The 16281-nt window shown below is 43.6% G+C and overlaps 3 protein-coding genes and 1 long non-coding RNA gene across 4 annotated transcripts; 2 read left to right on the top strand and 2 right to left on the bottom strand.

Moving 5' to 3' along the window:
• Nucleotides 1-141: 141 nt before the first annotated feature.
• Nucleotides 142-5354, bottom strand: LOC129599881 (E3 ubiquitin-protein ligase MARCHF6-like). Its single transcript, XM_055498231.1, is given in 14 exon segments — nt 142-561; nt 776-1062; nt 1395-1490; nt 1554-1765; nt 1885-2328; nt 2478-3213; nt 3325-3512; nt 3515-3623; nt 3677-3920; nt 4002-4071; nt 4150-4315; nt 4392-4448; nt 4765-4813; nt 4911-5354. Coding segments are annotated over 14 exon segments (2925 nt in total). The 5' UTR covers nt 5042-5354; the 3' UTR covers nt 142-425.
• A 1849-nt stretch (nt 5355-7203) lies between these two features.
• On the bottom strand, nt 7204-9534 carry LOC129600230 (protein DR_1172-like). Its single transcript, XM_055498689.1, has 2 exons — nt 9240-9534; nt 7204-8880 (listed from the first exon to the last, which is right to left on the bottom strand). Exon 2 carries the CDS (start codon nt 8873-8875, stop codon nt 7460-7462), a length of 1416 nt encoding a protein of 471 aa, XP_055354664.1. The 5' UTR covers nt 8876-8880; nt 9240-9534; the 3' UTR covers nt 7204-7459.
• LOC129600238 (uncharacterized) lies at nt 9403-11003 on the top strand. The gene is made up of 2 exons (XR_008692033.1): nt 9403-9887; nt 10483-11003. It is a non-coding gene; the product is annotated as an uncharacterized LOC129600238 (long non-coding RNA).
• Nucleotides 11004-14686: 3683 nt separating this feature from the next.
• LOC129602657 (uncharacterized) lies at nt 14687-16277 on the top strand. Its single transcript, XM_055501740.1, has one exon. The coding sequence runs from the start codon at nt 15490-15492 to the stop codon at nt 15889-15891; it is 402 nt and encodes a 133-aa protein (XP_055357715.1). The 5' UTR covers nt 14687-15489; the 3' UTR covers nt 15892-16277.
• The last annotated feature ends 4 nt before the right edge of the window (nt 16278-16281 follow it).

The raw sequence follows: 16281 nt of genomic DNA, 5'->3' as shown, positions 1-16281 counted from the left end.
TCACCGATTTTACAACCTTGCATGTAAACAAAAGAAAAACCCAACATATTTTTATTATAAAGAAACGACTATTCAAAAACGTAATGCTACAATGCGACTACTATATAAATGTACAATACATTACTTCTGTGCAGTCCATGTGGTTAGCATTGTTTTCTCATTTTATTAGCGGCGTTTAGTAAGTATTACATATTACATAGTGAGTACACCGTAAGATACTTTCGAAGTAGCGAAACATATACTGTACCCAAAATCTCGTTAAAAAACTCTGCGTTAAAACCAGAAGAAAGCCAACACCGTTACGATCTATAAAATCTGGACGCGTTAGTTATTTGTACAAATGGAATAAAGCTGACCATCAACACCACGTTGATGCTGGATGCCGATACGCACGTACTTTGTGCATCGAGGTCGCGCTTCAACAATCACGCATTCCCCTCAATCGGCGCCGGTAACTCCTGCTCGGCGGGTGCCGGCTCAACTGGTAGGGATGGGAGTGCTGCAGCGGATGCCGAAGGACTACGGTGTTCATAGTTGACTAAACGTCTTCCCACCAGGAATCTAAAATACCGGAAAACGGTTTCCTTATGCAAGCGGAAGTAAAAAGAAACAGGGAACAATGTCTCAGTATCTAGACAGCCACAATGTTTTTTAAGCTTGTCGCTCCTCATAATATCTGCTGTTTTTTACTGACAACAAATACGGATTAAGGAGTGATAGGGAAAACGAACTGCAAGCAGGCGAGCAACATTTAAATAGACTTTTAGTCACTTACAGCTCATCTTTGATCTGATCATGGAGGATTTTAAAATAGCCTAAACTGGCAAGTATCCCAAATGCCGCAAACAAAATTCCCAAAAACACCACATGCGCCAGTGCCTCTATTGCATAAGCCTTGAAATGATCATCCATCGACGCCGATTCTTCAGTAACCAGCAAATTCCAAGTACGGACCAGGAAAAATGGAAATGCCAGGTAAAGCAAGAGCGGTGCACTGATCGGCCATATAAAAGCTCTCCACAGAAACGTTAAATTCATATTTCGGAATCCGTTTGCGTACACCTGAAAAATTCATGAAATAGGATTAACTGCCACATGCAAACCGAGCTAAACAGATAGAGCGAAACCTTCTATTTCTTAGAATCCTTTGAATAAAAATTTAAAAGTAAAACTCAAATAAGTACTCAATTACGAAGACTCGACCCGAATCACATAAAATTATACTTTTTGAACAAAAGCCGCAACTAATAAGCGCAAGAACAAGCAAATTTCGAAGAGTGAAAAGAATTTTGAGAGGTTTTCGATAGTTTGCCGAAAATAACAAAATCATTAACAACAAACTTTTGACGCCTGCTTTTACTTAAAATTCGGGTTTTCCAAAATGTTTTCATTACCTGTTCCAAAGCCTGTTTCCATGGGTTATTCTCCGACATCGCCACAATGCAGAAAGTCAGCACAATTTTGACAATTAGGGCCCCAAACACAAAGCACTGCAACAAAGCATCACTACAAGAGCTCTAGAAGCTAGAGTAGTAAATTTACAGACTCCTTACACGATAAATTTGAAATATCGATGACTGGTCGAAAAATAGGGCAACTGGTTTTAAAAGCGTGACTTCAAACGTCAATCCAATCAGGAGCGGCAACCACAGCAGTACCATAACACATGCCACCAAACCCTTCAATATCACAACGCCCCAAAACTTCCATCGAAAACCACTCAATCGCACATTATTCCGTAGAGATGTATTCAGCGTCCTTATTCCTGATGGAAAGCCAAAAGTAATGCGATACAGCCATACAAAAGTGAAATAATTGGAACTAAATGATGTTTTGTCAAGTCAAAGAGATATACTGTAAGCAGAATAAATAAGTATGACTTACCTTTAAATGCAATCGCCAAGGTGAACAAACCAGTAAACAGCGTATAAATATCATGGACCGGACGCGCGCCAAACCAAAAGCCAAGAACCAGCCGTCCTAACGAGACCGGAATCGTTAGAAGCAGCGCACTGATAATCATTCCAGTCACTGCTAAAATCGCCAGCAGGAGAAGCAACCGTCCCGTAAAGTGCTTAGGTTTCTGATACGGTTGAGCCGGGCGGTTGGGAGCATTAACCAGCATCATGTCCAGTTGGTCATGAGCGACACCCAAATCTCCGTCATTATTATTGGCGTTGTTTGCGTTCGGATTGTTCTGTATTACCGGTTGCTGGTCACCCAATAAATAGCTTCGCATATTCAAAATCCGGCCCACGCATTCCGCCCAGGTCAGTATCACCCATTTAGCAAAGCTGCGAAGTGTCGTTTGCTGGAAAAGGGAAGGCCCTAAATAATAAACACCAAAATTTACATGCGATACATGAGCAATCAATGTTTCTTGATAAGAAAAGTGAGAAGACAAATATCTCTTTAAAACTGTTAAACCAAAACCAGTTAGCTTCAATAAATTATTTTCTGGAACATATCGTTTTTACCGATATAATGCAGAATTGCAAACTGAATCGTCAGTTCCCCGATAGGCGATTCTTCCAATAAAGCCAGATTGTATGGGAAGAAGCCTTTCAGGTGGCGACATAAAAACCGCACAGGAAGGTAAATGGTTACAACAATGACGACAATGAACAGCAGCAGTACAAAGGTGAGATTCCGTAGAGATTTTCCGATTGGCCACATGACAAGTTCCTTGAAGGGGTTCGATTCCTGATAGCTCCGCACAAACCAGAGCAGCCCAGGACGTAGCGTTTCCCGGGTTAGCAATACGAACCACACAAAATACGATATGAAGAGAACTCCCAAAATCCAGTGTAAGAATACAAATGTCCCAGGTGCCGTTTCAAAACTGCGCCATCTATCCGCCATCGTCGCATTCAGCATTTCCATACATGAGAAATCCGCTAGACCTCCAAAGAACGCCGGAAACACGACCGCTTCAGTGAAGAACAAAACGCCAGTCTTGGTAGCCAGATAAAAAAGCCCAACAGCGAACTTCACATTGGGATTGCTGAATCGCCGGAAATAGGGTAGCGCTCGCAAATAATCTCTTCCCAAAATATCATAGGTCTGTGAGAAGCAGAATGCGAATGCAATATACCCGAAGTACAGGTATATGACGGTTTTGTACTGGCACAATTCGATAAAAGCTGCCGTCTTCTCGTGAAAAATGGGATAACTGGCCGTGATGTTCGCGCTAATCGGAGCCGCATTCAAAACCTATAAACAACTTTCATTAACGATTGTAAACAACATCAAAGACATGACCGATGAGATTATCAAACCATAGCTGGGTGCTCTTTTAAGCACCGAAATCTTCATCTAACTCACTTTACATCCGAGGGCGAAGACTCCCGGCAGTAGCTCGTGAACCACAGCTCTACCGCAGATGAAAGGTAGCAGATAGAAAACGGTCACAAACGCCGTGCAAAGAACAGAGAACCAGAAAGCGTATTCCAAAAACGCATATGTTCCATCGAGCCCAACAATGTGCCCCAAGGCAATATCTTCACCGAACGCGCCCCCAAATCAATATTCGGTTCAGCGTTATTCGCGGCGGGGGGCACGGGAGCGGCAGCAACCACCGGCGGAGGTGGAGGGGGTGGAGCGTCGGGAATCCCCGCGTTGGCCTGTCCCCTCCTGCTCCAACCGCATCAGGATTTTGCCCATTTCCCTGATCAGCGTTCACCGCATCCTCAGCTGCTTGACCATTCTGAGGTGGAGCTGCCGCCGGATCCGCTGGCGGCACTGGAACAACGGCAGGCTGAGGTGCGGCCGCAGCGGCCTGTGGGAGGACAATCCAGGGGGGATTCCATCCGTTATGAAGCACTTCGTCTCTCAAAAACACGAAGCTGAACAAGATCACCATTGTCATGCCCATAATTATGACACCTTCGCCAATATCGGTCAACGGATTTGGAGAATACCTGCAGGCAAAATAATAATAAAAAACCAATTTTGTAGAAAAGGTTAATAATCTACATATGTTGATGCACAAAATCACCAACCCAATCCAAATCAATCGCTGAACGGCGGTCATGTACCCTTCTTCGCGAAAAAGGAGATTCTCCACGCGAGCTACAACACGGATAAATTAGTAAATTCGTATTACCGTCCAATCACTTTACATCTACCGGGGTACAACGATTTATTTACCGCAATAATTCGGCAGCAGTATCAGCCATACCGCACCCACAAGTAGTCCGTGAATAATTTTCTTGAAGCACTGTATGATGCGTTTCTTTACGCCACGCAGGAGTACAAAAGGTGGCAATCTGGTTGGCGTGTTGGGTGCATAGATCGGACGAAATGTGAAACGGTGCTAAAACAAATGTGAACAGCATCTTCAGGCTGTCACCTCGCCGATGGATTATGAAATACATAGGTGCTGCATATACCTGACACAATTCGCAATAATGGCGATTGCTATGGTTAAGCCATTGGAGAAGGCAATCCTGTGAGAAAAATCAATAAATTATTTATAGTGAGTGCTATGATCTGTGCGGAGGTACGCCAAGGCCACTGAAGGGCATTCAAACACTCGCAAAATTAACGCAGACGCTAATAAATTTCGTAGTAGTCATTTGCTAATTGTTATATCACGGAAACGGGATAGTGTGAAAGTATGGCAAATTCGTAAGACATTAACAGATTCAAACTCCATTGTGGCTTAAGATTATTACTACAGAAATGAGAATTCGTAAGAGATCTACATAAAATAGATGTGTAGCACCGCTCTAAAGTAAAAGTGTTTTGCTTTTGGTTACTTACTTCGTGTACGTATCGAATGGATCCGGAGCACCTGCACGGGTGAAATAACCTAGAACGAAAATTCAAAAATAACATAAAACTCTGCGCAATATGATCAAGCCATCAAGGGTTCTAATCTACTCCTTATTGTCAGCGCTAATGCTTACGGGTGCTCTGCTGATCCTTCTCCACGACACACACGACAAATATCATCTATCGAAGGGTCCACATCCTGCCATGCGGGAGGAAGAGAACTTGGCAGTCCTGCAAGACTACTTTCTCGGCCGTGTTCAGCCATGTTCTGAGATCAAGGATCAATATCACAATGTAAGCCTACAGCTGACTGATCACATCTGCAGCTCTGGCAGCCAGCTCACTTAGAACTGTGAAATCCGCAGGCCAATATTTTAAACTCTGAAGAGTGAAGAGTAACAGACTGTCTTAAAATGATATCAAATGACGGCTAGAGAGAAATTTCATAATTCTTCATCCCATAGAGTTTGACTTTAAACTACATATTTTATGGATAAGCAATCCTAAACGTCTACCAAACTGCTCAAAGATTTTCCAGTCAGAAAAGCTGTAAAACGACTCAAAACTGCATCCTTTTTACTTGCTCAGATTTTAGTTCCGCGATGTTAAGCGAGCCGCGAGCGGCAGGTTAATAGCTTACAGGGATTGTATGATCTGAGTCGAAGCTACACTACATGTCTGCTTACATTAAGCAGCCCTGCGCGGTAAATAGCGTCCCTGTTGGTTCATCTTTTTCTAGTAGGCGGGACATTGAAAAAATTCCATTCAGCTCGGGTATCAGCATTGGCTGTACTCGTACATACGCCTTGATGCTGTTTGACATCCCAGTGCAAGTGGCCAAAGCGGAAAGCGTCCCGAAATCCTTAAACCTGTTGCTTGCAGGGCGTTCTTCTTTTCGGTTTGTTTGGCATTTATTTTTCGCAGATTTGACAGTCAGAATAGTTTATCTCGGGAGTGTGAATTAATCCTAATTGAATCACCCACTGCCCATTCGGGTGAAGTCATAAGGATTTGAAGGACGTGAAGCTGTTTCTTGTAAGCGTGTGGGAAAGTTCTCGAACCCGTCTGGAGCAGCTATGAAGCCCTTCTGTGGACCGACCTTATCGGGATGCGGTGTCATTCTCAGCGTTTGGGGAATAATCCAACTGGCTGTAATGGGAGCGCTTTTTTATGTGCGTTCTGTCAACCTTGCTGAAGACGTCCCAATCCACGACTTGAAAATTTACAGCGATCCGGACCAGTATGGTCATGTGATCGATGCTTACCATCAACAGGCGTACAACTGTTGGGTGTGTGCTGGACTTTACATTTTGCTACTTGGACTTTCTGCGCAGCAGATGTGGCTGAATATAAAACCTGCCCCTTATACGGGAATGTGAGACCCCGTTGACCACGTCATGTGATTTCCATTCCTGATGTTCCGGATGTAGTACGCGTGCCGTGTGCCTTCCATAACTATAGTCCCTGAATTCTCTTCTGGAATCTAGATGCCTTGGCTGCTGTGAATCTTGTAAAAGAGTGTGTGAAGCCTAAGAGCCTTTCGTCTTAGTCTTGGCCTTAGTATATATCAAAAGGAACCGAAACAATAAATTTATCTCATTTTATCTTATTTACAGTTCGTTTGGTATGCCGTAATATTATTCGGTTTGCTGCTTCCATTCATGTTTTCAGCTTTCGTTATGATATTTATCCGGATTCCAGATATGCAGAGCGTGCCAGCCTTCCAGGCTGCCGGACTTGAAAGTCTGTTCTTTTCATAAAGTTTATTACCATGTTGCTTGTGTGTGTTTTCGGTTTTGGTTTAAATACAGTAAACTGTCATTTTATGAAAAGTTTTTGGCTGTGGGATGTGGCGAGTTTTGCTCTATTGCTTGCTATGTGATATTATTGTGATGCACCATGTAGTCATGTACGTAGCTTGTACTGATTTACTGACGATTAATCGATCGAAAGCTAATCATTAGCTTTCGCACTAATTGCAGGCACTAAAAGGCACTAATTGCATTAGCTGCTAATGCAATTAATTTTGATTTTAATGCGGAAATTCTCTGTCGTTTCAGACTTTTAGTGTACTCTACTGCCTTTACAGTTTACGTCCTTATACGAATATTACGATTTACTGAAAACACCGTCTATCCCTGCCCGCTTTAATTGATGCGAGGGATTCGGCTGCCTCTTTCGCATGTTTTTCTGACAAATACATTTTTCTTCAAAAATTATTAGGTGCAGTGGCTTGCTCATTATCCAGAACACAATAAAAAATTTTCAAAAACAGGAATGTTAACTTTTAGACAGCCAGATTCGATTCGAAACAGTTTGGAGTTTGGACTCTTGTCTTGTACTCGTATTTTGAGGACTGACTCTTTATACTACGCAGGGGTAAGTACAGTACATGTGTACGATAACAGTTATTCTGTCAATGCGGTATTAAATCAGGAATTTTATTAGAATATGCTACCAAGTACTTACGAATTAGGATAATTATTTCGCAGCAATATTTACACAGACATCTCAATTAAAAATTCGTGTTTTCGCATTATCAGAAAGCCCAACATAAGCTGTGACCAAAACAAAAATAAATAAGCACAGATTTTTATTTCCACATAGTGGTAAAGAATAGCACTGAACCTTCAAATCATTATCAAAAACAAATAATTCAGTTTTAAATGCACAACAAAAAACGTTATAATTCTGACTTCCTCTGCTGCTCCTTTGCCTTGTCCTTCGCTTTAGGATCCCGATCCGTTGCCGCTCCCTGATTTTCCTTGTTGGCATCCTTGTCAGGGACGTCTTTTTTCGCCTGCCCTTGATCCGCCTCTTGTCCTCCTCGGATCTCTTCCAGTTTCTCATGAGCCGCGCCCGTGAGATGGCTGGCTTGTTCCAGAACGACTTCTTTCACCACTTCCATTTTCTCCTGGAATCCTTCCATGCCTCCCACCTGTTCCACTACGATGTCCTTGGCTTTGTTGATGACATTTTTCGCAGCGTCAACTGCCGCTCCACCCACCTTGCCGACGGTGTCAATAGTGGCATCCGCCCCGGGTACCTTGTGAATCTGATCGGCTACTGCCTGCTTGGCTTTCTTGAAGGTGTCCGTGTTGCCGATAGCGTCGGCCGCTTGTCCCAATTTCTCCTTGGCCGCTCCAGCAGCTGCGCCCAGTTTCTCTGAGATTCCGTCCACTCCGCCAGCCGCATCGAAAGCCGCTTTCGCACCGGCTGCCGCCAGGGTGGCAGCTTCACCCAGTGTCTCACCGGCTTTGACGATCACTCGTCCGGCGGCGTCCAGCAACTGCTCGGAAGTGTGACCAGTGGCGTCCTCCACGGCTTCCTTGGCATCCTCCAGCTTTTCACCGGCTTTGTCCTTCAGCTCTTTCGCTTTACCCGAGGCAGCATCTTTCGCCTTGCCAGCAGCATCTTTTACGTCATCGACTTTATCCCCAGCGGCGTCTTTTGCTTTATCAGCGGTTTTCTTCGCCGCATCTTTCACGTCGTCAGCGGTTTTCTTGGCTTTATCTTTCGCCGAATCTTTCACATCCTCAACCGTATCTTTGGCTTTTCCAGCTGCCTCTTTGGCTTTGGATTTGACATCTTCCGCTGTGTCTTTCGCTTTACCTTTGGCGTCCTGAGCAGCATCCTTCGCTTTGGACTTGACATCCTCAACGGTTTCTTTGGCTTTGCCGGCGGCATTTTTTCCGGCCGCTTTGGCATCCTCGGCGGTCTCTTTCACTTTATCGCCCACCTTTTTAGCAGCGTTCTTCGCCGAGTCTTTGGCGTTGTCCACAGTGTTTTCGGCGTCATCGGCCATTTCCTGGGCTTTCGACTTCACTTTCTCCTTAGCATCCTTGGCTTTATCTGCGAGATCATCTTTTGCATCGCGGGCTTTCTTCACTCCCTCCTTAGCAGTGTCCCGGGCCTTATCTGTTGCATCTTTGGCTTTACCTCCCAAATTGTCTGCCTGCTGTTTGACTTTGTCGGCGGTTTCGTCTATAACGTCTTCCGCTTCGTCACCCGCCCACGGCCATTGCCAACTAAAAGTAGTGGCGACTAGGAGGAAACTGAGGAACAGGATAGGAATGTAACGCATTTTGAAGATCAACATGGAACCTACAAACAAGACCCTGGTAAAATAGCGAAATATTCGGCGACAGCCAGACACGTTGGCACTGCCAGTCAGTACGCTTTGTAAAATCGATACAGCGTCGGAAATAAGGAATAACCAATTCCGACTGCACAGCAAGTACGGGCATAATTATATGCCTGGTTAACGATTTTGAAGTACGCAGAAAAGCGGTAGAACAATCGAGTAGTAAGTGCAATATCATTATATATTCAACTAATGTCTATATTTTTGCATTCGTCGCAAAAATTCGCTTTACCAAAAGCCACATAAATAGTACCGATTCACCCTTTGGACAACAGTACAAGTTACAGCTCAAATTAAAGTTACTGGCATAATTACTGACCGGTATGTTTTGAACTTTACTGCGCAATAACGACGATCCAAACAGGTTGATGGCGATATCCGGCTAATACTGGCTCAAGCACGAAACAATTTTAGTAAACTTTATTATCAGTTTTCAAGCTTAAAACCTGCAAATTATAGGCTTTATAGCGAAGTGGGAGACAACACGACCTTAATATAGGTATCTTGCCGCACAAAAATCGATTTTCACTGTTATCGAATGGTTGTGCTCATTGCACAGCAACCTCAACTTCTAACCATGGGAAATTTGGAAAATACATTTACGAACCGTAGCGCACGAATCCGGTACGACTACGATATCGGGTACAACCACGGCTGCAGTGCCGCTGCACGTCTGTGTTGTGATACTACTCACGTTAACGGAATGCATTGATTACGCGGCATAATCATGGGAATTCCCCGGTTGAATAATTTGTACGTGCAAGATTTACCCACATCTCTTGAGTTAACTCCCCTTTAACATGTTTCGCAAACGCTCGTATTTAGTACTATATATGTTCGAATGCGGAAAATTACTTGCCCGTATTGTTTGAAAATAATTATTTGAAAGGCCTGTTTCTACATACAGACTTTACTTGATAGCCGCTGACCTATTACCTATATTTTCTTAACGCAGTGAAGACAATAGGTAAATGAACAGCAGTTTATGCAGCACTAGCTATTATTATAATTAAGTATGTAATGCAATCCTGAAGATCGAAATTCTTAATTTCAGAACTTTTAGATTAGACATGGTGGTTAACGATATACCGTACTTATAACACAATATAGGGACGTTAATACCAATAATAATAATTACTGCTTTTATATAGAACTTACTTATAGAACTTACTAATAGTAAGTTCTAAGCTTGCTAATAGTTTTAAAGGAACTTCTTGACTTGAAACATCAGGAATTTCGACCAGCTCGATTGTTCGTTAGCTTTTGTGCAAATTTGTAGTCATCCGTACTGCAAGTACTGACCGTACAACCATCGGCTATAGAATTACATATTAGTTATTAAATCATTACTGTAGAAGTATACAAATAAAAAAAGTAGCAGTAAAAGGGTGTTTACACTTTTCAGTTAGTTTAAGTACTGTACTGTACAGTATTGTAGATTTGTTTTCGTTTAAATGGTTTCTGCATTATCTCTTTTGAATTAAGTAATTTTATAAGTAAAGTAATTAAGTAATTAATTCTGCATCTGTTCGATATAGAAAGTATTCTTCCTCTCTTTCCAGGCTAACATGGCTGATGGAGGAATGGGTGGACTCGGCAGCGGTGGACCAGGAATTTCTCCTGCACTTGGATCTGGCCCAAGCAACCCAGAAGGATTAAGCGGGATGAAAGGTCAGGGTGGCGCCGGTCCAGAAAATCCGGATCCCAAGCCGGCAGTTCCCGACCAACCGGGAGACACCATGCACACAACCAGAGCGCCACGCAGTGGACAACCCGGAGCGGGAAATATCCCAGAGCCTGAAGGAAAGCATGACCCTACACAACCCAACAAGGTTGACAAGGACAAACCTAAGAAAGTGTGATCTGGGTTCTAAATGTTGTTAGTTTGTACTTCGGAAATCTGATATGGTTATAATTTTATATAGATATCATATATCTATATTGACCTCATGAAGCACGATACCGTTGATGCACTTATAAGAGTTACCGGCTTATATATCGTAAAACAGATTCCGTTTTTAAAGCTTTTGGACATCGTGTAACTGATTACTTTTTACTTCGCTATTAAAGTCCGTGTGGCAAGTTTTTATTGTAAATTCGTCTTCAGTTGTAAATTCGGACTTCGATTACTGTACTTGAACTACTACTACGAAGTATTATTTTTAATGATTGTGTATTGTTCTTCTTACTTGCAAGTTGCAAGTAAAGGTGCTTAAACTCAATTTTGTCGGCTTGTGACCGCTTGTTCTATTGTTTGATGGACCACTGGTGACCTTCGAAGTACTTATTACACAGAATATTAATTAATTTTATAAGTAATATGAAGATTAAATTATTGAAACAATTTTGTAACTTGTACTGACTTGTGAGTAAGTATCGCACCAGCCTTGAACGTGTATTTGTACAATGCGCTCATCGTCATGCGGTCATTATTGCGGTGATACGCCGCTTATTTCAGCATTTCCGCATATAAATCCAACTGCCTCCCGTATGCGCGAGTTCTTTACGGAATTTTCCGTTAGCGGGTGCGGTGGCAGCTGCCTAACAGTGCGATATTTTATAATCGGTTTTGAGTGATGACTACTGAGTACAGATACACTTTATTATACAGTTGACTACAGTTCTTGGACATTTGGTATGTCAGAGACTCAGAGTTATGTCAGAGAAGTATATTCTGGAAGTATCGTTTTTTGACTGTGAATGGGTAGTAACATATAAATATCATCCCCGTACGTATCTTGCCAGACAAATTTTCTACAGCTAGCATTAGTTTTGCCACTGTTATTTGAGTTCAAGTCATCAAGTGGTCTGCGAAAGTCATCATCGGTCATAGTACAACAGCGTTGACGTTGGGAAGTTTTGATCATTTGTCCGCTCACTGCCGGTCCCAGATTCTTTCTCTTGTTGTGCGATATGGATCCCGGAGGTTTCAAGCCGACAGGGCCAGGTTTTCCTGGTCGGAAGCCGGAAGATTCAGGAAAAACCGACAGAAATCCCTCATTGCCTGGCGCTCCAGGGACGTCCGCATCTGGGATGAACCCAGACCCTTTTCCGTCGTTGCCAACTATCCCACAAGGAAGTTGAAGGAACGCCCACGATTGGACCCACTGGCATTCCCCAGCCACCTGTTCCTGATCATCGACCTATTGGTGATCCGCCTGTGCCCGGATTAGGGCTGCCTGAACCGATGGACAAGCCAGCGTCATGATCGGATTCGCGCATTGGTCTCCTGCCTTCGAGAATATACGTTATACAAATTACAAAGTACATGTATATTTTTGGGGAAGCAAATTCCTTGTATCGGTCGCCATCGTTTTGTCCCAGCTGATTTTTTTTAACTAATAAATGAATAATACTAGTTTTGTCCGGTACTGTGATGGATATTAATTTGTTGTACAAGTACAGGCTTTGAATTGCAGAATCACGGGTGTATGTTAAACTATGTTTAGAACTTTAGCGTTGCTGCTGGTACCTAGCAGTTGTATGGACAAATCTGTTGCTTGTTATTAAACAACACAAGTTCAGAAGTGACAAAGTCTTGCCCTGGGGGCTGGGAGCTGTGTTTTTGCTTGATTTGAGTCTGTGCTGTTTCTGTAGAGTGGACATTGGACTCCAATAATTAACTCCGCATGTTTATCTATGTTACATTTCTACCCTGTCTGTACTTGAAAGTTGAAGTATACTACTACTAGTACAGTAGTGATCGACAAAACTAGCTGTTTCTGTTTTCAGAATTCCAGATACTACTTACATAAGTCACTTATGCAAGCATCGATGATCGCGACTTTATTCGCGAGAGTACAATTGTCAGATTCGGGTTTGTTTCTTATGGAAGTAACGATCAGTACACAAAAGAAGAACGAAAAAAGCGTGCAATTTGTGGCGATGTGCAGTGTGCACGTATAAGCACAATACTGTGTAATAATTATAACAAGCAGGACGCGCGGCGCTTACGCGCCGCGCTGACGCGGCCCACGGTTTCAAGCGGCTTAAAAGTGTGGGTACCGCACGCGTGGCCTTCGGTGACCAAAGGCATTCGGTGACGAAAAGCTTAAAAGGCCTTCGTTGTCAAAAGGCTTAATAAGGCGGGTGCCGCACGCGTGGCATTCGGTGACCAAAGGCTTTTTTAGGCCTTTGGTGACCAAAAGCTTAAAAGACCTTTGGTGACTAAAGGCCTAAAAGGTCTTCGGTGACCCAAAGGCCTAAAAGGCATTCGGTAACGGAAAGCTTAAAAGACCTTCGGTGTCCAAACGCGTTAATAAGGCGGGTACCGCACGCGTGGCCTTCGTGACCAAAGGCCTAAAAAGCTTTCGGTGACCAAAGGCTTGAAAGGTCTTCGGAGGCTAGAGGCCTAAAACCATTCGGTCACCCGAAGGCTCCAAACCCCTTCGGTGACCAAAGCTTGAAAGGCCTTCGGCGACCGAAGTCTTGGAAAGCCTTCGGTCACCAAAGGCCGCAGCTTCTGCGTGAAACCTACCGTTTCTTTAAGGCTTGCACTCTTAAAAGTCGTAATGCTGGCTTTAGCCAATCTGGTACCAATGTTTCGAAAGCTTGGTGAGCGCCAAGGCTGAAGGTCGGATTTGGCTATTCAGGTAAAAGCTTGCATAGGTACTAAGTAAAAGCTTGCATAGGTTTCGAAAGCTTCGTAAGAACCAAGCAGGCCCGCGCTGGGGTTTTTTGATAGGGGGGGCGGAATGCCGCCGTGGGGCGGCGTTTTGGCTAGAATTCGCCGGGGTGGCGGCCAGAAACTGGTGGGGGCGGAGGGATGCGGAAGGGGGGGCGCCATACTTTAAATTCGCCCCCCGGCGGCCAAAAACCGAAAAATCGCCGCCCCCCCGGCGGCCAAAAATCGAAAAAGGGGGGGGCGGCCGCCCCCACCGCCCCCCCTCCAACGCGGGCCTGGAACCAAGCCAAAGGGAGTATCTGGTTCAATGGACGAAGTTGAAAAGTCTAAAAGGCTGTTCAGGGTTAAAGAAGCCCTAATGCTGGTTCTGGCCAATGAGGAAGCTTTGGAGGCGGGAGTGTGACGCACAGACAGCTCTGCTTTAATTAAATGATTCTCAAGGCCACCTTGAACTATAATTAAGAACTCTAGCGGTACTGGCATATTTTACCGGTAGAGTTCTTAATTATTTGTTAATTTGTCATACTTGTTAATTGTTATAGACTTATGGTTATAGCAGTCTATTAGCAGATCACTTTTTAAGTGAGTGGAACACTGGGACCGAGTCCTTTTTTTTTGCTATGCTGAATTTGTGCATGTGCTGGTATGCATTTATGTTTATTCCAGATAGTGACTTGAATGTGTCACTGTCTGGATTGCACGTACGAGATACCAATCCTGTTTGTGGTACACTACACAGTACACACACACTATGATTGTACTGATTTCTTGATTATTTACGATAGTACTTAACAGAATTTACTCCTTTTGAATTAGCTGTACGCTTTTTTAATTGTTGTGCGAAATTAATATAGTATATGTAGATCACATACTCAGATGCTTCAGATGATCACATACTCAGATGTAGATCACATCACTACTGTAGATGCTTCTTCCAATAAAGTACCGACATTAATATTATCCCGTACGTAGCTCGGTTATGGGGGTGAAACTTGCTTAACACAACGTTTATTTTTGCTGATAAAGCTCACTTGTTTAGTGCTGTGCAAGTTTTTATTCCGCCACATTTTCGCCATTGTGCTTACTAACTACCGCACCGGTACATAGCATTTAAGTTTTAACCTACCGTACCATCAGGTAAAACTGTAAGGAATCTTCAAGAACATGTTTGCCCACGCAGCACGGTTTGTACTGTGCGTTACAGCGTAATATACATACGCACTGGGATTTGTGTTGTGCCTTACGTCGCCGAACTTGCCAGACGGCTTATAAATTTTAAGCTTGCCGAAAGTGATTTATATAATGTTGTTTCTTTGTGTAAGTACGTTGTTTTGTGATCATCGTTGTCGCACCACCGCTTCTGTAAAAAGTTACCTTCACCGATACGTTCAAGGCTGATTCATCTTACCTTTAATGCTGGAGAGATATACTGCGCCTTCAGGTAGCGTAATAAACATGCACCCATCAGCGTAGCGACAAGGCGCAATGTTGCAGTGAATTAGCGGCGCTCTATATATTTTATTTTCGCATCGCACATTATCCAAAGGTGGTCTTTAACGTGCTCTTCTAAGTCTACCAGTCACCTACGACAAATATTAACTGCCGCCAATGTTTATAAATGAGTGACTAAATTTACAGCACGATCGGCCAGGTTGCGAGAACGGTAAGGCAATGTGTTAGCGTTGCCGCTACGGTTGCAGAGTACATAACAACGTTGTGTGAATTCAGAGCATTTCTAGAAACCAGCGTGCTGGAGTGTACCTGCTGAGTTAATAGACTTATCGATCAAACGCACAGTTCTGAAACAAATCTTCTGCTCATGCTTAAAGCCCTAAACGCATCATCATCCGCAAATACCAATATGGATACAGTAAGATCTGCAATATAGCAGCTGCCGGATTCCATTTTTGTTTCCAAGTGAGATTTTTTATTCGCTTCCCATATCATGGGCGCAGCACAAGCGAAACCGGATCTACGCATGCACCGTCAACTGCGGGAAGAATTACAGCAGAATGAGCCGCTACGGAAAACTATTCCCGGCACAGACCGATCCATGTCAGAACAGATGCAGTGGGGACCGTGGCAAGGTCAAGATGGCGATAAACCGCTGCCGACGAGTGCAGCGGATGCTGAGGAGGAATTTCGAAGACGGACCTCATCGGTTAATTCCGCCGATATCGATCCCAATTGGTGGCACAGCAGTGGTCAACAGAAAGAATACCAACGGGAAGTAATAAGAAAGCATTCGGCCCACGCCGATGTGGATATCCCACGACACTGGTGGTTCCCCAATACTACCAATGAAAGCGCTGTTCAAAATTCAGCCGTAGCGGAAACGAGAGGGTGAATGAGCGGCTATATGCGACGGCACTATAATGCGCTATACTCTTCCGCCTGCTTTTTACCTGTAAGTGGAGCAGCACAAATGCAAACGGAAGTGCACAAGTACCCATCTCGCTTTGGTTTGCTTAAAATGTTGATTTTTTGAGCGTTTATTTTTGATTAGCGGATCTGTTTAACCAATTCAGAATGGTTTATGCATTTTTCCTCGTATAATTATCAATCTATGGCTTGTTAATTATCTTGTGCTGCCCAGTGCACGTAATTGTACATCCATCATTGTCAGCGCGACATAATATCATCCCAATTTGTGTACAGAAAATAATCAATGACCGCAACGCGCGCTTTGCGTTTTCTCGATATTTGGATAAGTAATTAAAACGGGGACATAAGACTG

The sequence above is a fragment of the Paramacrobiotus metropolitanus genome, unplaced genomic scaffold, assembly GCF_019649055.1.
Source record: "Paramacrobiotus metropolitanus isolate TYO unplaced genomic scaffold, Prichtersi_v1.0 Parri_scaffold0000004, whole genome shotgun sequence".
Lineage (NCBI taxonomy): Eukaryota > Metazoa > Tardigrada > Eutardigrada > Parachela > Macrobiotidae > Paramacrobiotus > Paramacrobiotus metropolitanus.
Note: the sequence above shows the minus strand (reverse complement) of the source record. Positions and strands in the feature narration are given on the sequence as shown.